This window comes from Sprattus sprattus, assembly GCF_963457725.1.
Source record: "Sprattus sprattus genome assembly, chromosome: 18".
Taxonomy (NCBI): Eukaryota; Metazoa; Chordata; class Actinopteri; order Clupeiformes; family Clupeidae; genus Sprattus; species Sprattus sprattus.
Window position 1 is genome coordinate 22,583,766 of NC_137916.1, and position 23,789 is coordinate 22,607,554.

Sequence of the window (23,789 nt, forward strand, 5' to 3'; positions counted from 1 at the left end):
CTGGCCACTGTAGAGCTCCCTCTTGTGGAGGCATGTAAAATGTGCATTTCAAAAAAGGAAGTGACAAAACGCCTTCTTCAAAACAATTTACATGAAACGCCTACCTTTTTGCCACCCAAAAGAGGCAAAGGTCTGGCCTCAAAGATGCTTAGATCTGTACGAAATTACCAAATGAATGTGCTCTATTAATCAAAAAATAACTTCATGCAATGTCCCTTATTTGTGGCGTGTAAGAACCTGTAGTTCGCATCTATCAGATTAGGGCCTAAGGTGTGTTACGGGCTCATCGAACACTTTTATCCAGCAAGTAATCAGTTTTGAGTTATTTTTTGTCAGAAATACGTATATAATTTTCTGGCTTGTATGTGTATCTGTGTATGTGCATATGTGAGAGCATGTACTGTGTGTGTGTGTGTGTGTGTGTGTGTGTGTGTGTGTGTGTGTGTGTGTGTGTGTGTGTGTGTGTGTGTGTATGTGTGTGTGTATGTGTGTGTGTGTATGTGGGAGCACGTATGTGTTTGTGTGTGTATGTTGGTGGAGAGTCAGAGTTTAGCGGAGTTGGTAGTGAACTGTAGTGAACTCCTATGTGGTGTCTACCGTAGTAGACTACTACTCAAACTAAGGTACTGCAGACATCACAATATTACAGACATGGACATGGAGGCACTGCTACAGACATGTAAGCTTTTGGAAATGGTTGCCAATGAAATCAGGATACAGGGGATTCTCATGGACTAAAGGGAGACTGACACAGTGTAACCACGGAAACTAATAGGAATACAACAGCTATTCGATTATGACTGTAAGAAGAACATTAAAGCAACTATTAGCTTCTAAGTCTGTCTATCAGATTGGGGCATGGATGGGGAACTACAGCTAATATTAACACTGACACTAGCGCAAGGGGCAAATCAACGAGACTTCGCCAACTCTCTTACCATACAGGACACATTTGGCAGAACTGTGCAGTGAGACAAAGGGCCCTATACTCGAATCTGATTGCCGTCGTCCATCCTAGTGGAACAGAATAGATGGTCAAATCGACCAGGCGGACATTTTGGCATCGTAGTAGAGCAGAAGACTTCCATTTCAAACCAGAGTCATCATAGCTTCCAATGGAGAACATGAGCACACACAGATACTGTACCTTGTAAAAAAGATCTGTTTGCAAAACAGAACTAATAGACACAACAGCAGAACAGAGTTGACAGGCAAGAGGTAATGACTTAGTGAGAATGTGATGAGTCATGGTCAGCTGAATATTAAACAGGCGGAATAACGACACTTACGCTCCCTCATCTCTTAACAGTTGCAGGAACTTGCTGACTCTGTACTCCTGTTCCATCTACAGAGAGGGTGAGGGAAAGAGAGAGAGAGAGAGAGGGAAAGAGCGAGAGAGAGAGAGAGCAATAAACTAAATATCATTGCTTTTCTAAGTGAATTGCAACACTTACCAATAAATCAAGCTGCTGCCAATTTCAAACTGGCAAATGCTTAACCAATTATGGCTAGGCCTTCACACGCTATACATATGACTACACATACACAAGAGGTCCAGGAGATTAAAATGGAGCAGAATATTCAGATAGTCTAATGACTTCTCACCTCCCATAATTTCACACTTATGGATAAATACATGTTAAATAGCCAATGACTATACTCTGTGTAGTAGGAGGGTGTAGCACTGTATTGCAATGGGACACAGGCCTAAAAGATTGTCTAGCACAATGCTTTTCCAATAAAAAATCAGTATTAATGTGGTGAGTGATCATAAATTCAACAAAAGGACCCTCTGATGAGTGTCTTCATAAAGCTCCTGTTTATTCTATTCTAAAAGTCTATTGATGTTGTTATTAAAAGAATTGGTTTGGTTTGGTTTGGTTTGGTTTGGTTTGGATTGGCTCAACCTGGCCTGGTCCAGCTCACCTGTAGGGACATCTCGATGAGCATGAGGAGCTTCTTAATTCCGATCCAGACCCTCTTCCCCTTCACCTGCTTGGAAATGGTGGCCCGCTCGGGCTCCGAGAAGTTGCCCAGAAGCTGGAGGGGACATTAAGAATAGGGGATCCATCACTAACCAAAGAACATGGAAAGGGGCCAGGAGAAACAGGCTGTTTGTTTCAATGGAGGAACTCAGTTGCTGTTTTTTATTTGAAATTGTCATTTATTCATTAAAGTGTTCATTCTTTAAATTAAACTATATTTTTTGATTTTGTATGGCATCTGCATTATGTATTGTATTGGTTTACTAGAAATACACATGGAATAAAGATCAAGCCATAGATATAGCACACATACACACACTCACTCATACACACTCACACACACACACACACACACACACACACACACACACACACACACACACACACACACACACACACAGGAGAGAGAAGGCAGGAAAGAGAGGGCAGGAAAGAGAGGGCAGGAAAGAGAGAAAGAAAAAGGCAGACAGAAGAGGAGAGCAAAAGAAAGAGAGAGATTAAGCAAGAAACAGAGTCACAGACCTCCAGAGCTTCCATCAGGTGCTCTCCGGTGGAGATGTTGTTCACGTGGATGGTGGTGCTGAAGGCATCCAGCATCTCCATCTCCTGCAGCACGTCCTTACGGCTGGTTGTACCGATCACCAACAGCTTACGACCCTGTGATGGTCAGCAGAGAACATTAGCAGAAGAACACGCACGCACGCACACACGCGCACGCACCAGGCAGACACACATGCACAGATACAGAATTGAAATAGAAAGGTTGTAAGACATTTACGCTAGAAGTGCACACATCCAAATGTCTCAACTATGGAGTTTACTGCAAAGTGATATCATGAATCCACATAAATCAATCCAAGGCTATACTCTCTCTCACACACACAAACACACACACACACACACACACAATTGAATACACACTTTCGGGGGTGTTTTCTTGAGCAGAACCAGTAGAGCCTGTAGAACCAGGTTTGAGAACCGGGGTCCAATGGGCACGTAGTCTGTGGAATGACAGTTACCATGAGCAGATTATTCCCATCATCAACAGTTTGAAAGATTTATGTCATCCATCCTGCAACATCATAACCCCTTTATTGTAAAGGCGACAAACGATATTGTAGGTGTCAGTGCTTAGGTAGTTGGGGCTCTCTACTGTGTGGTAAACAGAGGACTCTAATGAGGACTCCCAGCAGACACAGCACCGCTAACCAGGCCAAGCAGAGTTAGATTACCACAGGGGGATGTGGCACACTTTCTCCTAATTAGGAGGTGGATTCACGGTTCATGGTCTTTTTCTAGTTTCGACTGAGTTTGTTCTTCACTGAGAAACACGACTACCTCACGAGTTCCTGAAAGTATGCTGACAAGTTCATCTCAAATTCAGCAAAACATTTACGGGCTTCAACAGACTCCCTTAATTCATTCTTCATTGGTTGGTAGGGGGGAGACAACCCCTTGATGTATCTACTTAACATTAATATATCTTTACAATTTGTTAATATTCCTCAAAGTGTTTTCTGTTACACATTATGGCTTAACCATGTTTGCTTCATTATGCTTTTTATTATATGCATTCCAGTGTTTTTATAGCTAATGAATTCAAGTAAAGTGAATATTTGACTAGTCTAGAGAGAGAGAGAGAGAGAGAGAGAAAGACAGAGAGAGAGAGAGAGAGAGAGAGAGGGAGAGAGAGAGAGAGAGAGAGGGTATGTGTCTGCGTGGGTCTGTTCGAGGCACAGAGAACAGGCATGTTAGCTCACCCAGCAGGCGCTCAATGTCATCCACAACCACACAGCTCAGCTGTGACTTGCAAGCATCATCAAAAACCTGTGAAAAGAAAACAATTACTCAATTAGATATCTAGCTGGGCTCAAGACCCAGTCATGCTAAACTGGCTCTGATCACAACATTACAATGGTCCATGGGTAAATAATTGACACTATATGATCTGTTATAAAATCATAAAATCAGTTCGCACTCATTTGTACTCATATTTTCCATCGAAATTGTCTTTTTTTTCTTCTTCCAAATTTCACTTTTCTTTCTCCCTCCAACATGACTCACTTTTTTGATGGCATGGCATTTGGAGATCTCAGAGTGACCAATCATCTTGTCTGGAGAGCAGATCTTGATGAAGGGGAACTCAGATTGCTCTGCGATCTTGGCAGCCAGGGCAGTCTTACCACTGCCGGGCGGTCCTGTCAGTGGAGCATGGGAATTGAGAGACAATATGGCACAATGGCACTTATAAAAATAAATATAAGAATGTGTGTGTGTGTATGCATGAGTTTGTATGTGTGCAAACATGTGTGTCTATGTATGTGTGCGTGTGTGTGTGTGTGGATCCTGCCTACCCTCCAGCAGGACAGTCACAAGGGGTGTACGGTCACTGTTCTTGGTCTGCTGCACCAGGAGTTCTCCGTCATCCAGAACACGAGTGACTGGGTCGCCCCACTTGATGATGCCATTCATGATGTAGCTGCAGTAGTCTTCCTGGTTCGTACCAAAAGCCTACAGCATGGACATGCAGGGAAGAGGAGGATGGCACATGAGTGTGGTACGACCTTTGACCTGATATGCTTCAGATATCTATTAATAGCCAAAACTAATGCATGATCGCTATTATTCATTCAGAATGTATTTTTATTTAAGATGTTGTTGATTAATAATTATATATAACTATAATGTTGATAAACATATGAGTGAGAATGAAAGAGGCAAATGAATGAATCAATAATTGAATGACTGAATAATTGAATAATTGATTAACTTACTGGCTGAATGAATGAAGGAATGAATGTATGAATGAATGAATGAATGAAAGAATGCTTACAGGCTTGATGTCATTGTTTAGGGATCCTAAGAAGTCGGACTGGGTGACTTGCAGCTTCTCAGCACGCTCCATGTCCACTTCCACAGTGGCTGTAGCCTGTTTTTTGTGAATTAAATACGACAGAAATAGAGATTAAATAGAGAGAAATAGAGTATAGAGACCATTCACCCAACCATCCATCTTATCTATCAGTATAAGTTGCAGTCATCTAATCATAAGTGAGTATCAGTGATTGTTTTTTTTTTGTGTGTTTAAACAATTTAGGAAATAAATGTTGTCTAACATTAAACACCTGGAACAGCAGGACAGGCAGAGGGATTGGCAGGCTGGCTTTTGGCCACTCTTACAGCCAGTGATATCCATCTCAGTGTCACAAAATTGATCTTATCTTGTCACAGCAATCACAACAATAGGCTGGTGTGTTATGTACATACAGAGGAATAGATGCATTGACTGATTAACTGACTGACTGATTGATCGATTTATTGGTTCATTGATAACTGATCATTTTGGTTTGTTGATTTGTTGGTTGATCGACTGATTGACTTATTGACTAAATGACTGATTAATCTATTGATTATTTGGTTGACTGAAGAATTTAATTGTGCTGTAAGGTTTGGACCACTGGGTCTGACCTTGATGTGGCGGTTCATAGCGGTGGACTGGGCAGCTCTGACGAGACCTTCCAGCTCAGCACCACTGAAGTTCTTGGTCTCAATTGACAGCTCCTTGACGTCCACATCACCAGCCAGCAGCTTGAACTCTCTCATCTTGTTTGTGTGGATATTCAGGATCTGAAAACGGCCCTTCTCATCAGGGAGACCTGCGAGGGAGAGAGAGAGAGAGAGAGAGAGAGAGAGAGAGAGACATGGAGTTAAAAATACAACTCTGACACATAGTTCCTGTGTCTACTGTTATGCACACACATGTCTACATGTCCGTTTATCTAAACAACCAAAAGCAACATGAAGACATTTTCTCACAATGTATCAGACAGTCAAACACACAGTCTGTTAGACTCACCAATTTCCATCTTGACCTCAAACCTGCCAGGTCGCATAAGAGCATCATCAATCAGGTCAGGTCTGTTGGTCATGCCTGAAGAAGACAGAGAGAGAGAGAGAGACGGTAACCAACCTAGGAGTGCCGTAACCAACACACACAGGCGCACACATACAGTATGCACACACATACAGAAACACACACACACACACACACACACACACACACACACACACACATACATAACACCCACACACGCGTGCACAAACATACATAACACACATATAATACATACCGATGACCAGGATATTGTTAAGCTGCTCCACGCCGTCGATCTTGGACAGCAGCTGGTTGACGACGGTGTCGTGCACGCCCGTGCTGCCGCCGGCCGTGCCTCTCTGCTTGCAGATGGCGTCCAGCTCGTCAAAGATGATGATGTGCAAGCCGCTGTTGGCACCCAGCTACCAGGAGCAGACAGACAATGTTGTAAGTTGTTTACCAATGACAATGTTTATAAATGTCGTGAGTTGTTTACCAATGACAATGTTTATAAATGTTGTGAGTTGTTTACCAATGACAATGTTTACAAATGTTCTGCTGTTTAACAATGCAATTACGAGACCTACCCAGTTCATTAAAAGCTATAGTATTTTCATGTTATACTACAACTTAGCCAAAAAGCAGAGAAAGGAGGCCGTGCTATTTAGTATTTCAAAAATGGGTATGGCTATTTTTATGGAGATCGTAGCGGAGCCCTTCCCATGGTTATTCTGTAGTGAGGGTAGAACTGGGTAATCCTGCAAGTCTATGAGAACCTATGGTGCTACTTGGCCAGTCTTCTCTAACTTGTGTGTCTGACCCTCTTCTCAAACGTGTGTGTCACACCCTCTACTCTAATGTGTGTGTCTCAGCCTCTTCTCTAACTTGTGTGTCTCACCCTCTTCTGCTCCTCTTCGGCCTCTGCGAACAGCTTCCTGATGTTGGCCTCCGACTCTCCCACAAACTTGTTGAGGATCTCAGGGCCGTTGACCACCTTGGGATCGCGAGAGTTCAGCATCTTGCCAATTTGCCTGGCCATCAGGGTCTTACCACAACCAGGTGGCCCGAACAGCAGGATGCCCTTCACGTGCTTACAGCCTGGAAAGAGGGAGAGAGGGCGGGAGAGAGAGAGAGAGGGAGAGAGAGAAAGAGGTGTAGGGGAGAGATAAGGAAAGTAAAAGAGTGTTCCTGAAGCTCAGGTGGTAAAGCAACGTGCAAACAACACCCAACTCATGGGTTTAATGCCTGGGGAACATATTCTGATCAGAATGTATGCTTTATCTTTACTGGAACAAAACAAAGAAACACTGTGCTGGTAAAGACATTCTGATAGATGATGAGAGAGCTAAAAGCAAATAGAGACAACTAAATCTAGTGTGAGTGTGGCCATACCATCCATGTGCTCTTTCAATATGTCTCTCTAGTGGCTCACTAGCTAGTTAGCATGTTAGATTCATGTGAATGTAAGCACGCTAACTAGCTAACAGCCTACCTTAACTTTAGGAGTATTTTGATACTCATGGCCGATATTTAAATTCCTTCTAACCACCCTCAAATTAGAGCTATAAAAGACTGAGAGAGGGACAGTGAGAAAACAAGAAAGCCCTGAATAACTAACCAATGCAAATATATACATAGAAAATGATGAAGCTAGTTATCCTACCCATCTGTTCCACAATGTCTGGGGGGAAGACACGAGAGGCGAAGGCCCTGCGGAAGATGTCTGAGAACTCCTTATCCAGACCACCGATGCCCATACGCTCAAAGTTGAAGTCAGGGTTAATGATGGTTTGACGGGCTTCTTTGGCCTTAGCCTTCCCTGAAGGTCAACAAAACCAAATCATAACAAGGACTTGATATAAGGATACATGTTATATCCTTCTAAAGATATTTTTAAATTATAGTGCGCTCTATGTAAAACATTCCACCATCTTGGATATGATGATACAGCATTTGCTTGATGCATGTTGTAACTGATTATGGTGGTAAGGTTAATGTTCATATCAAAAAGTAATTTGATACAAGTATGCGTAAAACCTACCCACTAGTGTGAGGCAGGAGGTCTCTGCCTTCACGAACATCACCTGACTGTTTCCCACCAATAGGCCAACTTCAATCTGCAAAGTGGAAGGAATGGGTCATTGCCATTGGTTTGTGCTAACAGTGCATTTACACCATGTGCAGTCATGCAGCTTCCGATACCTTTTGCTTTTTTCCAGAAGCCGGCTCCCCTTTCAGGATGCTGGGATCCATGCCCTCAATATCCTTGATTGTTATGCCAAAGAGCTTGTCGCAGAAACTGAACACCAACTGTGGGGGATTACATAGATCCAATAGTGTCAGAGGATATGCAGAGGCTTGTGTTATATAGGGTTTGTGTTAGCGTTCAAATTCGACTACATGATGTAGTCTTTAACACCATCACTCACACAACACTTAAATGTAGGCATACATTTGCATATTTGCAGAGAGTGCATATACTGTATAAGCACTTGAGGCCCGTAGTCTACCATCATAAAACAAAACAGTCATCTAAAACAATTCTAGAATCTAAGCATTTTTGGATGCGTAGTAACACGATACACCAGTCTGATACCCAGACAACAGTAGGTAACACAGTATCATTTCATGACGCACACTTAATTAAATGTCATTAATCATAACCCTAACTTCAAACACATCATGTGATGACAAGTTATACAGAAACTAACTACCGGTAATTAAATGCATACATGTATATCCCTATATCACATCTGCACTAATCCCCGCTATTCTTCTTACTGTTCATTCCACTTATATCTTATATCATACTGTATATATCCTATTTATCTATTTTTATATTACCACTGTACATATGCACATACTCTGCACTCTTCTGCTTTTGCACTTCTGGTTAGATGCTAACTGCATTTCGCTGCCTCAGTACTTGTACTCTATGCAATGACAATAAAGTTGAATCTAATCTAATCTAATCTAGTATCAATGCACCACAATGAAATATACCGTCAGGTCCCACATGGTGCTGTATCCATGCCATTACCCTGCAGTCATTCATACCTGCTGGGTCACGGAGAAGCCCTGGTTGTTGAACTGTTGGATGAACTCACTGGCCATCTTGTCCGAGTCATAGGGGCTGGTGTCTGTGCTCTTCTTCTGCAGGAAGTCGATCTCGAGTGAAATGAGGCCGATACACTGCTTAGCCTTGTCAAAGTTGTAGTTGGCCACTGACAGACACAGACGGAACGAAAGACCTTGTTAGACATCAGGAGGAATGTATCCGGTGTAGAAGATACTTGAAGAAATTTGTTGAAGAGTGTCATAGTGTGTGGAATAATTACCTTCCACTTCTTGTCCAATGGATAAACCAGCCCATTTTCTCTGAAGGAAGAAGCAGAGAAGGATAGAGAACACACATATCATTAAAATACATACAGAGAGTGCCATCAATATCCCTCCATAGATACAATTATATGCTAACAAGAGCATGTCCAGCATCCCATCGTGAATAGACACACACACACACACACACACACACACACACACACACACACACACACACACACACACACACACACACACACACACACACACACACACACACATACTCCCTCACCTGGGGTAAACTGAAGGCGATGGTGCCTGGTGTCACAGTGTGGTGGCTCTTGGTGGTAAACACAAACTTGTGGTTGGGTGCGGTCTTCACCGTCACATGCCTACATGAGGGAAAGAAACAAGAACCTTTAAAAGTTCTTAAAGTTCTTCAAAGATGTTATTTTCCTGAGGGTCAGGATCCTGGAGAACAGCTGAGTCTGTATTCACAGTAGATCAGAGTCAGATCAGAGTCTGAGTTGAATCATAATCAGTTGCTTCGTGGCATACTTGTAAGAATGACAGTGGATGGAAAATGTCTTTCACTTGAATTTTAAAAATTACAATTCATATTTAAGGTTGGGAAATTCTAAAAATCTTACAATACCATACAAACACACACACACACACGCACAACTGCAGTCTCTCCCAGTCCTGCTGCAATGGGCACACACTGCACACACACACACGCACATAGACACATACACAGACAAACACACACACGCACACGCACACAAACACATACTCACACACACTCTCTCACAGTCCTGCTGCAGTGGGCAAACAGTGCTGACACACCCGTATGCACATAAGCATGCACACACACACACACACACACACACACACACACACGCACACGCACACGCACGCACACACACACACGCACACACACACACACACACACACACACAAACACATACTCACACACACTCTCTCACAGTCCTGCTGCAGTGGGCAAGCAGTGCTGACACACCCGTATGCACATAAGCATGTACACCCACCCACCCACACACACACACACACACACACACACACACACACACACACACACACACACACACTGGGCACCGCAGACTGCACCTCTTCATCATGTCAGTAATAAAGGCAGAACGTGCTCTGAATAAAAAGAGAGAGGCCAGAATACACCACACCCAAATGATCACATTTTTATCTGAACGAACAGTGTATGAACTGCACACAAAATGCCAAAAAACCCTGTCTCCTAATTTTTAAACATGTCCCACATAGTAGCTGTTGCATTTCAGTGACTGGCATTTACAATGCAGAAGAGCCCTGTTGGAAATAATCAAATCAGCCTGGTTATGTAAGCTATGAAGGGAACAATCAGACAAACAGGAAGTCCCTGGTGCAACCCTCTTGGCTTGTCACAGCCACAAGGGATTATGGGTCTGGCTAATTTCAGATGAGCGAGGGATTATGCTCAGAGGGAGATGAGGAAGGGCCGGGGAGCGAGAGAGAACGTCATCCAGGGGGGATGGATAGTAGTGATCTCTCATTGGGAGTGTTCTTTTCCACTCAATTTTTCAGTGCAAAGATATCTGTAGGTATCTGTATTGCTGTCTTTCTAACACACACACACACACGCACACACACGCACACATACACACACACAGACAGACCCACGGTTTAATGATGTCAAAGACAGATAACATGTAAGAGACTGACAGTAACTTTTCGTTAAAACCCTAATAAGAGGAGCTTTAGCCTACGCTCTACCTGGGAACACCCACCCATAAACCTGCCTGGCAGACTGCACTGTAAGCAGGTTGGCAACAATAATGGATCAGGCTTTCCCCACTTGAGAGGAATGCTGTATCGGCACATTGAGGGACACCCAAACAAACTCACATACATACTCACACACAAACAGGCACACGCACACACACACACACACACACACACACACACACACAGGCACACACAGGCACACACACACACACACACAGGCAAACATACATACACACACACATGCCATAATGACATTGCACTGTCTCTCTCTATCCTTTTCACATGTAGTGGATCTGGAGGCACAGTGGCAGCTGTTGTCAGTCTGTGTTACCATCCATTCTGAATCAGCAGCCCAAGGATATACAGACACACACACACACACACACACACACACACACACGCACACACACACAGTGTGCCAGATGAACCTACTCAGCACCTGACACTGGGGAAGATCTGGTCCAAATCTGGTGCCGCTCTGCTGGGTTTGGGTTCATTTCAGATACACATCTGAATATCACATCTGTTATTCTGGCAACAGCTGTAATGTGTCAGGAGAGGAAGCTGAAATCGTAACCCTTTTTTGACCCTGATGTTGTGCTAAGACAGGAGAGCTCTGCTGGAACTGACCCTGAGTCTGCTACTTACACGGAAGCTTCTCAACTTGAAGCTAGCGTCAGGAAAGAGACCCGGCCCCTGAAAATGACACGGACCCGGGTGGAGCAGAAACAGGGCCAAATCTGGGCCAGATCTGAACCAGTGTCAAATGCTGAAATTACATCCTTCAGTGTCTCCGGTGGGCAAACAGTGAATGTCACCATCAGGAAACAGGGAATGTGAGAGGAATGAAAGAGAAAACAAATGTGACTTACTGTCCAGACTGGAGGTCCTTCTCACTCACCACCGCGCAGTTGGTCAGAGACAGCTCGTCGGTGGGGCACCGCGCCGCTTGCATTGTCTAAGGGACAGGGAGAGGGGGGGGGGGGGAATCATTTGTTAAAGTTAAAGGTAAAAGGTTAGGATACGTTCTCTCCATCCTTCCTCAGCAAACCATTTCCATAAACTTCCAGAAACAATAATATCCCCACGATGGACACTTCAGTGTAACACACACCGAGGAGATCAACCATTAGGCTCAAACAAAACCATATGAAACAGATACTTGCAGGTGAGACAGACATTTTTGACAGACTCAGTGCAGCTGTTTTTAATGACTGCATCGTTAAAGAACACATTTTCATGCTCTAAAAGCAACAAAGCCAAACCTACTGTATCTTAAAGCTGTCAAAATACTGATGGCCATATGGGTATTACTTTCATTTGATTATTCAGTTTGTGGATTTCTTGCTCCTATACTAAACCCTATATATATTCTGTATGTTTGTGCTCTATACATACTCTATTCCCGCATGGCACTTTGCTTATACTCCTCAGTGGGACTACATTTCCCATAAGTCATGAGGACCCATGGCAGTTTGCTTCAGAGTTTTACTCAAGACTCATTCAAGCCGTATCACAATAGGAAGAATGTGTCATTCGCTTTGACTTAACACACAACACACAGAGGCATAAGGCCTTAAAGAGAACCTATTATGCTAATTTTCAATGTTCATAATTTTATGTTTACTTGGGTAGATTTACATGCTTCCATATTTCAAAAACATTCACCCTGTCTGAAACCTTATTTTAGTGTCTCTAAGACCCTCCTCCTGATTTGCCCAGTGTGACTATGACTGATCAGCTAGGAGTGGCAGTAAGGATTGTGATAGGTGATTGGGCCATCTTGTAATAATGGGAAAGGGCTGTAATTCCAACAAAGTGTTTCAGAGTGGTTTTGGTGGGAGAGAGTTACTACTTTGGGCATGTACTTTGGGCTTTGTAACTTTGCAGGCTGTTTACATACAAAAAGGCTATTTAACACATTCAAGGAGAGGAAAACCCATACAAGCATAATAGGTCTTCTTTATGAAAGTATACTCCAAAAATGCGCATTTGTGTCTCTGAGGTATACTAGTTTTGCCGATGTAGACACGTTTTTTAGCGCAATCACAGTGTTTAAAATAATATCTCTACATCGTTATTTCTAAGAGGTCTATAGTTTTCTCTGCCCCTTCCATTCACTTTTCTATCTAAATAGCGATAGTAAACGTTAAAATACCGTTGCTGGTTATCTAATCAGCTGTGATTTGCTGAAGCATGAAACGAACATAACTCTCATTTTATCAGCGGGTCTCCAGTAGTTTTGTTTCCAGGGAGCAAACTTACTAATACAAATGTGGTTCTGTAGTGTAAGTCACTTTGGATAAAAGCGTCTTCTAAATGAATAAATAACCTAAAAATGGATTTAGTTTTCTCATGACCATGAGCCAGTGCTTTAAAACATGCATGCCCATGCGCAGTCTACGTGCACAAGTCTGCGCAGACACCAAATTCTGGTGCTGCATGGACCGTCCGTGTGGACCATACTGGTAATGACATTTGCGCCAAGCGCACTGTGCCCGGACCTAAACGTAGCCATGTCCGCGGAAGTACATTTAAGACTTTACAGACATTAAAAGCCATCATAGGCTCCTAAGCGATCAGTGAGTAATCAGTGAGAATTATCCATGTGCAAAAGACTGTTTATGGACTCTATTTGTATAATATATATGTATCAGGTATGTAAATATATGTACATGTATGTAATATGTATGAGGAAGTCCAATTTTCGTGCTTCAAAGACAGTATATTTGTTTTATATTGAACCACAAAAAAAAAGACATTTACAGAGAGAGAAATGTACTTCCAATACCAGCTGCTCCTGGTATGAATGTTCTATTCACAACACTGCAAAACCATCTCCTAGCAACACACGAAGACCATGCATACCATGCAAAACAAAGTACAGCTCATTCTGCAATGACACCGTTTTTTATACGCTTTAAAAATAAAAATTCTAAGTCAAAGAGGACACCATGGCAACCAATGACACGGGGAGAGGAAGGGAGGCAGAGCAAGCAGCTTGAGGAATGCGGCAGCAGCACCACACCTTAGTTCACACACTCAGACTTGCTGCCCATCACAGCCAGCCAAACAGCCCAGCACTGACACGCTCAAGACCAAAGCACAGGGTTGCACAGCATAGCACAACACAGCACATCCAGTACAACTAACAGAGACATCCCATCAGGACACATGCAGAAAACACATGCCACATAAAATAAATCAAAACTCCACCAAAGTAGCTCATACAAGGCAATAGGCAGATTGTTAGAGAAGTGAAGGAAGGAATACAACAGAGGAGAGAGCAGCTGAGGAACAAGCTCAATAACACAGTCAGACAGACAGACAGACAGACAGACAGACAGACAGACAGACAGACAGACAGACAGACGGACATAAACACGAGTGGAGACAACACAAGCAGTGATGGACAGCAAGGGAACATTACAAGCCAGGGAGCGCAGTTACTGGAACAACGCAGGGGCTTGTTTTATGTAAAATCAGTATATGTGCTCAGGCATTCTGCACCTGCTGAAAACCTTTGCATGAAACTTTATAGGCAGTATCAGGACTAGAGAGAATAGACAGATAGACAGATGTGGTTCATATGAAACTTGAGAAGGGTGTAATCTTGATGAACAGAAACCTACCCACAGAATGCCAAGGTATAGTTGTGAAGACTAACAACAAGATATAATTAAGAAACAGCAGACTCTTCTGGCAAGGGCTGAACGATTTGGGCAAATGATCTATTTCCGATTTTTCCCCCAAATATTGCGATTGCGATTTAATATGTGATTTTTTTAATGTTATCCTCTTTTTTCCCCAACAAAAAGTAATGAATGATTTAAATATGACCAACATAATATTAGATACATTTAGTGTAAAATATTCTTACCGTAATTTTACATTTTTATTTAACTGCTCATTACAGAAACAAATCGGTGGCTTTGCCACTGTGCATTTAAACAATGTAAACAAAGTCATTGTAAGTATAAACACTTTTTAAAGTGCCGTTTTGCAGTAATTGTACTTCAGGGTTAGGGTTAGGATAAGCAGTTTTACCTTAAAATAACATCTTTAAAAAAATTGGGGCGCTACAATGACTTTTAATATGGAGAATCGCCTCCGTGCCATTGCCATACCAGGGTCCGTAGGCAAATGACTCCGTTATGTAGGTTTGCCTGAAGCTGCCCGGTTTTTACTGTTAGCCGATCTAGTAAGTAGCTTGTTTGCCATCTTGCTTTGTCTTGTGTTGCACTTGCTTAATGTTTGACTGTGTTAGGACAGTTGTTGACTGACTAGGTTGTCATAGTGTCAAAGTAAACACATTTGAAGGGATTTCGCTAGTTTGAGCCACTAGCATCTCGTTAGCGATTAGCAATTGATCCGTTATGCTGCTTTAGACACTGTGTGCAAAATGTACCACTGTTTACCACTGTTTAAAAAAAAAAAAGAACAAAAAAAAGATATATATATATTTTTAGACCACGTTGTAATTGCGGTTAGAAATCGCGTTTTACCATATCGCGATTTAATCGCAAATGCAATTAATCGTTCATCCCTACTTCTGGCTGCATTGAAGAGTCTTTTTTTCAGGGACATTCAGAGAAATGACGTTCCTTTTCTGCCACAGCATCCATCCATTCCATGTTAAACGTTTCTTAAGATTGGACAAGGGCCATGGCTAGATTTTTTTAATTACCAAAGTCACAAATGATGTTGGGTTGGTGTGAAGGGCGAGGGCCGCCTGAGGAACAGCTAACAATTGTGAAGATTCTGTGCCTCAAATTTGCCACGTCATTTGGCTTCGAGGCAGGCGAAGATTACCCTACAGTTTTTTTCCTACATACGCATCCTGAACTTGATGCTATTTGCTCGAAGATGCATCCATTATTACGATACAAAATCAAAACAAATACAGAGGACAGGACCTCAGTGTCCTCAGTAGTAATTCGAGAGAATGTCACTGCGGCGAAGTGTGCGCTCTGACTACCATGCCAACAAGCCCGGCTCTTACCTGGCGGTAATCTATAGTTTCTACTTCTGTGTAGGAGCACAGTAGGGAGGACAGAGACAGAATGTATGAAAGGAAAAGACAGAGGACAAAAAAATTGAGAGAGAGTGTTTGGGTGGGGTGGGGGGTGGTGGGAGGTGGCAAACTAGAGCAACACCTTTCCAGACATTTTTCGTTGCCTTTAAATGGTTGTCAAAAATGGAACATTCTGTTCTGTTCTGGTGATATTATCGACATATCTGATTGAGTATTTTTTTACCGCACATTTACCCACTAAAATGGGATAACAGCGATTTCCTGAGTGAATGTGCGTATCTGCACTCATTAAATTCAGACTGCACCACCATGAGAACTGGCCGGAGGAAAGGGGGCTGCGTGGTTATAGGAATCCCTTTAAGGGTTTGGGTTTGGCACCAGGAGGAAGAAGCTTTGGGGTCCTTCAGACAGCACTGAGACACTAGGCTGTCAACATACCAGTGAGAGAGAGAGAGAGCGAGTGAGCGATGGAGGGAAGAGGGGAAGAGAGAGAAGGACAAATAGGGAAGGTTGAAAGAGAGAGGGGGCGAGGCGATGACTGAGAGAGAGGGAGAAGGGCGCGTCACTGCAAGGTTGTCAGCATACTAGAGAAATATAAAGAGTGACTGAGAGAAAGAGAGTGATAGAGTGTGTGAGTGAGAGACTGAAGAGAACAAGAGAAAGAGGGAAGTGGATAGATGGTGAGGTAGAGAGAGAGAGAGAGAGAGAGAGAGAGAGAGAGAGAAAAAGAGAGACACTGGACATAAAAGGGAGAGATGGCTGGACAAAATGAATGAGCAAAAAATTGGCACTGCAGCCCTGGCACCAGGCCCAGAGACTCAGCACAGACACGCTAGTCAGTCTCTAGCTCTACAGCCAGGCAGGAAAGACATCCTACTGCTGAGCAAGTGGGGAGAAAAGCAGAAAAGCAACCACCACCGCAGGAACCACTCAGCCAGTAACCAATGTCTACACTCCATCTAGGCATTGCAAGCTGCTCCGTGGATTTGCAACACCAGCTTCCTATGGCCTCCACTGACAAGTACTGCTAACGAAACCTGGGGGTGTGGGTGGGGTCAGGGGTTGGGTCAGGGGCCGGGGGGGGGGGGGGGGGGGTGGGGGGTTGTGGGTCAGGGTCAAGGGGGTGTCATGGGGCGTCTCTGGCGTTTTTTTTCTTTTTGCAGCTGAAGCTACTGTCACAGAAGCGGACTTTCCAAAACAAGCAATCAAACAACAAAAATAAAAAACCACAAGCTAACGAGTCCGAGCAACAGGCGTCTGGCGCTCTAGAACAACAGAGAAGGGTTGCTGACCTCTTGGTCATAAAGAGATACATACCTTGAAAAATATTACGACCTGGGGGCCGACGCACGCAAGCAAGAGGGAGGGGAAGAGGACGTCAGACACAGAATAGAAACAGCCAGGACCACTGTGTTTAAGGCTTGTATGGGTGGGGGTGGGGTGGTTGTGGGGGTGGGGGGTGGTTGGGGGGCAGGGTTAGGTGGAGGGGGTGAAGGGTAGAGGTCCATTCACATTTAGTTGAGCAGCACAGTGTGTAGCATGAAGCATGCGAGTCAGAGTTGGGGTCATAGCCTTGGGTTAAAACACAGTCTCGGGCCGGGCTTGCCGGCCTCTCACACTTTGGCCATCACAGAGGCACACTCCGTCTCCTCCTTCTTAAAGGCGTAGCTGGGCTTGGCCCACGGCGCACAGGGCCAGCCAGCACCTCTCCACGCCCCTGACCCCAAATCTGAAGGGAAAAGGGGCACACATGCATGTGGTGGATGCACAAATGTCACGACACACAATATAAAGCTCTCCATCAGTCAGTCAGTCCTCCGACAGCACAAAACTTGTAGCTGCTATGAAAGCTGCTACACAATGAAACCATCAGTATTTGTAAAAAGCAGAGTTTGACATTTAACAGGTTTTATACAACTTGTCAGTGTCCTTTATGCCAATCAATCTGGTAGGGATCTCTATAGAACTTTTCTTTTTTACATTTCTCAACAGCTTTTATTTAATGTTAATATTATTATGTTTTTGTTTTGCAATTGTTCCACTTTTTGTCACGTGTCACGTTGCTCTACACACATTGGATGGCCTCTGACACATAAGAAAATGGGGAGCAACTTATACTGCACATTGTAATGTTCATCATTGGAATCCAGTCCAAATCTTGTTCAGGCTACTGAGGCTACCCTGAACATGTATTGTTCTAAATTTATTTCCTAAGCCGGCTAATCACTGTTAAGCATTAGGAAGTTGTCCTGGAGGAACCAGATGTATTTACTGTCTTACTGTTCTTACTGTCTTGAAATGTAGATTCATTTTACTTGCATAATTGTCTACTACATGGTTCTGTATGTAAAGTATATGGACTGCCACCCAAAACTGAATGGGGTATTTACAGTGCTAACTATCTCTGTTAGCTCCACAACGCAGTTTGCCACATGATGGCCAACTGGAGACAAACCTTGTTAACCTCAATGCTTCACTGAAACTCATTAGTGTAAAGACTGAGTTTCATGGCAAGACCTCTAAAAGATCTCTTTCAATTATGTAATTATTAGCAACGTTTCCAAATATATAAAAATGGGCTCTTTTGACACTAGACAAATATGTCTCTAGGTCCATAACTGCTGATACTAACACTGACCAAATGAACAGTGCTACACAATGGATATTTTACATACTGCGCCTACAGGGAAAACCATACACAATTGAGTTCTCCTTCTCCATGCCATGAAAAAAACATCTACTGCTAGAGATCCTCTTTTCCATTTTTAATGAGCCTGGGTCTCAGGGGAAGTGTCCGTTCAGGTAGTAGAAGAACAAATCAATACAGGCTTTTAATAGGCTACACCCTCAGACAGCCAATCATAATGACTTTTGTTGCCTGTAGATGAGCTGCAGTGTCCTATAGTCCTATTCATTCCATTACTGTTTTAAACCATTATAGGGCTATGGTGCTGATTCTGTTCTTCTTCACAAAGTCACACACACACCTAGTCCATCTGAGTTTCATGCCATTTGAATTTGACCTAGACAATAACCATTTCTAGACAATGACCATTTACCAGTGTAGACCAAAAGGCCTTATGACCAACTGATTTGTTTGTTGGGCAGAAAGACTAAGATAGCCCCCCTACTAAGTCAGACAGTTATTTCTGAATAACAATGTGTAAGGGTATCAACATCAATTTAGACAGCCTGTTTAAAGGATTCAAATGAGACCGCAGACAGAGACATAGACATATCCTTCAGCTTTTATAATACCATACTAGCACTCGCATGAAAAATGCGATGTGAGAATTCAGAAGATTCAGATAAGACTAACTACATGTAATGAGGCATGTGCTCTCCCACCACAAACTGAAAACTCTACAAGAAGAATAAGCCAATTAATCCTCTTGGATCCATCCGTGACGTGCATCACAAGCCGAGTAAGGTTCAGTCTCATAGGCCGATCACCCGACTACTCATCCACTGTTTCTCACCCCCCCTAAGCACAGTCATATCCCCTCCCCTCTGACTCTCATTGGTCACCGAGAGGACACAGAGCGAAGGTCGTTCCTTCATTGCTGTCAGAGAACAGAGAGCAATCATCAAATCACCATACAATGGTGGGCTTTGTGATTATGTTTCGGCCATGGTCACAATCGTGTGTGAATTATGGCTTCCCTTTTATTGCTCAGGAGCAGAAGGTGGAGGAGATATAGAGGGGTAGCATTCACCGTACATCTGAGCAGAATTGCACAGTGTCTGCAAGGGTAGAGTGTTTGGACCTAAATATAGCTGTAGCTCAGAGCTATAGCTCTGGAAACACACACACACACACACAGAGAGATTACAGATTACACTCACGCATGCATACCAGTGCTCTCTTATATTCTACCAGTCAACACCTGTCATCTTTGGCACATCTTAACACATTCATACATAGATCTGGAAATAGAGAAGGAACATGTGTGTGTGTGTGTGTGTGTGTATGCGTGTGTGAGAGAGAGGGTGGGGTTCTGGGTACTGTCTTTATGTAATATTTTACTTTCTTTTTTAAAAATATGTATGCTTTGGCAATATGACTTAAATGTTTTGTCATAGAGCTATTTGTATTGAATTGAATTGAGAGAGAGAGAGAGAGAGAGAGAGAGATAGAGAGAGAGAGAGCAACAGGGGGAGGGGAATTATGTAAGTCCCCTTTCCCTACTGCTAATGACTTCATTTGTTGATGGACCATGAAGGACACACACACACACACACTCACATATGTGAACTCACTGAAATGTTTCATATCTTTCATATAAAACAAACATAATTTAAATCATCCTTTGTTCTCCAAATATCTATATAGGTTTCCCTCATCAGCATCCAGTATGATGACTCTAGTATATGTTCAGATACGTCCTTCAACGTTTTTTCAGGGCCAATACCGATACCGATATTTATGAAAATGGGAGGCCGATAACCAATATGTGCAACCGATAAATATATATAAAAAAAAATCTCAAATAAATTAAAAATGGCACACACTGACTCGGCTGCAAAATTGGTTGTGAAAATGATATGAACTTATCGGTGGGAATTTATGGAAAGTATGGCCGTGTGTGTGTGTGTGTGTGTGTGTGTGTGTGTGTGTGTGTGTGTAAGGGGATGGATGTTTTGTTGTTGTTGTTAATGTGAACATTGTAACCTTTATGTATGTCCTGAATGTATAAAATACATTTTTTATAAAAAGTATGGCCGATACCGATATCCCCAAAATGTTAAATATCGGCCCGATATATCGGTGCAGCCTATCCTAGAGGCAACCAATACATATCTTAGAAGCATAAAAACATTCCTGTGTAACTCGCAACCGACTCTGCAATTTATCCAGGACCAGATTGTGATGTTTCAGGGTTGGCCGGTAGGACACATTTTTACGACGTCACTAAAATATAGAGGTGAAGAGCATGAATCTACTCATGAATAGGTTCTTTGCCATCACTTATTTCAGCAGCAGGCTTGACTCAGGCCTTAGTCAGACAGTCAAGGTATTGCATGACTTGCAAGTCTTTTCTATCCTTTTACCATAGGTCTGTGGACGCCCACACTGCCTGTCCTCCCACACAGAAAGGCAATACTGCCAAGTTTCACTTGGCCACCCTTTGGCAGTCAGAGCACTGGCCTCTAATGGTTTTACTCATAAAAGGAAAGATTTGATCTAGATTGAAAGGGGTGAATCAATGTGCACCGTGTTAAACTGTGTAACTTGCTCATGAGTATTTTTATGAATGTATTTTTGAGGTAAAAATTTTTCCCCTGTTAGACAGGATGAGCAAATCAAATTTGAATCTGGAACCAGCTTGCTGCCACAAATACAGTATATTATCAGTTCATATTTTTAAACATGGACTTGAGTTCCTATTTTCCCCTAGGTCTGATTACGTGTAATCTGGGGAAAACGACTCTAGAGTCATAGACTGGACTAATTTTTAATATTTAAATATATTTAAAAAAATACATCTCATGTTTAAAGTCAGACCTTTGGAATGTATGTTATGCTTTGATCATCTCTGCCTTTGCGTTACTAACTTCAGAAGGTCACACTGAGATGAGGAGGTCCATCGGTCCAAACAGTACTCATCTGTCAACAGTCAATCTGTGCTTTTTTTCTTTTGCAAGGAACCTTGTGAGCTGGATAGAATATTGTTCTAGACCTACTTTCCCTTACCTACATTGATAACAGTTATCCCCAAATACCGACCTCTATACATTACCTGTTATTATTAAACATTTTTCCTCTGTCTCTATAAATGCAGACATATTATGATGCCAAGGACATACTGAGAGTGAGTCTTCATATAATACATGTATAAAAGGTGGCGTTTCATTCAGAGGACTGAGAGAGCTGGTCAGCTGTTGCCACATATTAGTTCAGGGGATGGATAAAGGGGAATAAAGAGTGGACTGGACGAGGAGCTGTTTGAAAGGACATGCACAAGAAAGATGGTCCTCGTCCAGTAACACTCTTCATGTTGTCTGGCAGATGAAGGGCATGTTATACTTCTGATATACGTGCAGACATGTGCGTTTATTAATTCTAAAGTGGATGCAGCATCGCTGGTTAGTCTGCAGCGCACAGTATGTTGTGGTGATACCTGCTACAACTTCATGCAAGTGAACATCTCTTCAGTAACACGAACATGTAGGTGTGCCAACAGATTTTAATTAACGTCTCAGTCAGAAGCAATGCGGGTGTCAAACAAAAAAAAGAGCATCCTCTCTAGTGTGGGGGGAAACCTTGACGTGAGTTAGGCCTCACAGCGGATTTCGGTACTCCTGTTGGGTTAACAGGATTTAGCTGGTTTGAATGACGCACCGTTGGAAGGCAGATTTCTTTAAAAATCACGGAACGTACTGTTATGTCCAGTGATGTATTTTAATGCGACTATGACTTTATATCACAATGCGCTTTTAGCCCAAAGCGAATGCCAAGATCAGCGTCAGCATCAAGATGACTGCAACCATAACAGTCTTTAGACAGAAAAAAGAGTAGCCTAGCTAATCTCTTCTGGTAGCCATGCCAAGGTTAAACCCTACTCTGGTTGAAGGTAGCACCGACAATTAATTCGATACAAAGGCATTTTTCAGTTATGATCAGTCAAATAACACAACTAGATCTACCCGAATAGAAACATTGAGTGAATGAAAAGGCATGATTGTGGACTGGCTGTCATTGCAGCCTGTACTATAACCTATGTTCTGTTCAAAATAGAAAACGTAAATTCGATAGTAAGATAGCCAAAAAGCTGTTTGCCATGGACCGTGACGGCTAGAGGACTGCGTAGATAAACATAGGGTTATATTAGGCTATTTCATTCTCGTCAGATATTCAAATATAGGCTTAAAGCATAAACAAATACATTTTACAACCTGAATAATTTAAGCCGTCACGTCTGACACCGTATAGAAGCATAACATAAGTAAATAGGGTTTGCATGCCACCCCCTAGATAGAACATCAATCCATCCTGACAATGCACAATCGTCAGCCTCCATGTTTTGATAAAACAAGCGAGTAAAGGTTCGATTATTAACATTATTTTTGAATGACGCGCTTTTTTAACTGTGAATGGCAATTAGATGACATTCCCGCAGAGCCAGTGGTTAGGCTTTTTGAGGCTTGACGCAAACCTCTAGAACCTAGGTGAAGGTAGGACATTATGTCCCATGTAATACCATTCCTAGAAGGCATTGATGAAGGTGAGGGGAGGAAAATCACAGATTAAAATAGCTTACCCTGGCCGCCATCTTCGCGTTTGTTGATGCGTAGATATGCAGCTCAGAATGTGGATTCATAAACCAGCACCACCGATGTAGTGGACAGCGATATAAGGAGCAAAGCACTGCGCATGCGCCACGTATGTCACAGCCAATCTAGCGTTGGGATTTCAACTACCGCATTCTACGTCATACAACTACGATTGGCCAAAATACCAGTCCACTTCAAACAGGGAGCCTAATCACGCTATGTTATGCGTAAATAGTGAACGTTTACAGTGAAACTCCGTGAATTACATTTCGTTCCCAACTGTAGCCTATTTTCAGTAACGGGCAGACCACAAGGAGAGGTCAGGCAAGCAACAATATTTTTCACCTTTTTTTTAACGTTTGATTTGCAATGCGAAAAATTTAGATTACAAAATCAAAACAATTTAGATTATTTACAAAATGATAACGGGTCGAGTAGGACCAAAGGAGTTGCGACATACAACCATACCAAAACCCTTTGTAGGCTTCATAGGAGACCCCTA

General features: G+C 42.7%; 1 protein-coding gene across 1 annotated transcript; it reads right to left on the minus strand.

Moving 5' to 3' along the window:
- Window positions 1-983: 983 nt before the first annotated feature.
- LOC308379322 (vesicle-fusing ATPase-like) lies at window positions 984-23,334 on the minus strand (the record flags this gene model as incomplete). The annotated part of the gene is made up of 22 exons (XM_080856408.1): window positions 984-1,014; window positions 1,290-1,345; window positions 1,927-2,040; window positions 2,508-2,642; window positions 2,907-2,986; window positions 3,746-3,812; window positions 4,050-4,183; window positions 4,340-4,496; window positions 4,819-4,914; window positions 5,454-5,641; window positions 5,842-5,916; window positions 6,116-6,281; window positions 6,758-6,957; window positions 7,523-7,678; window positions 7,901-7,976; window positions 8,062-8,169; window positions 8,917-9,083; window positions 9,198-9,237; window positions 9,473-9,572; window positions 11,850-11,935; window positions 17,330-17,347; window positions 23,275-23,334. 22 exons carry the CDS (start codon window positions 23,332-23,334, stop codon window positions 984-986), a joined length of 2,310 nt encoding a protein of 769 aa, XP_080712534.1.
- Window positions 23,335-23,789: the final 455 nt, after the last annotated feature.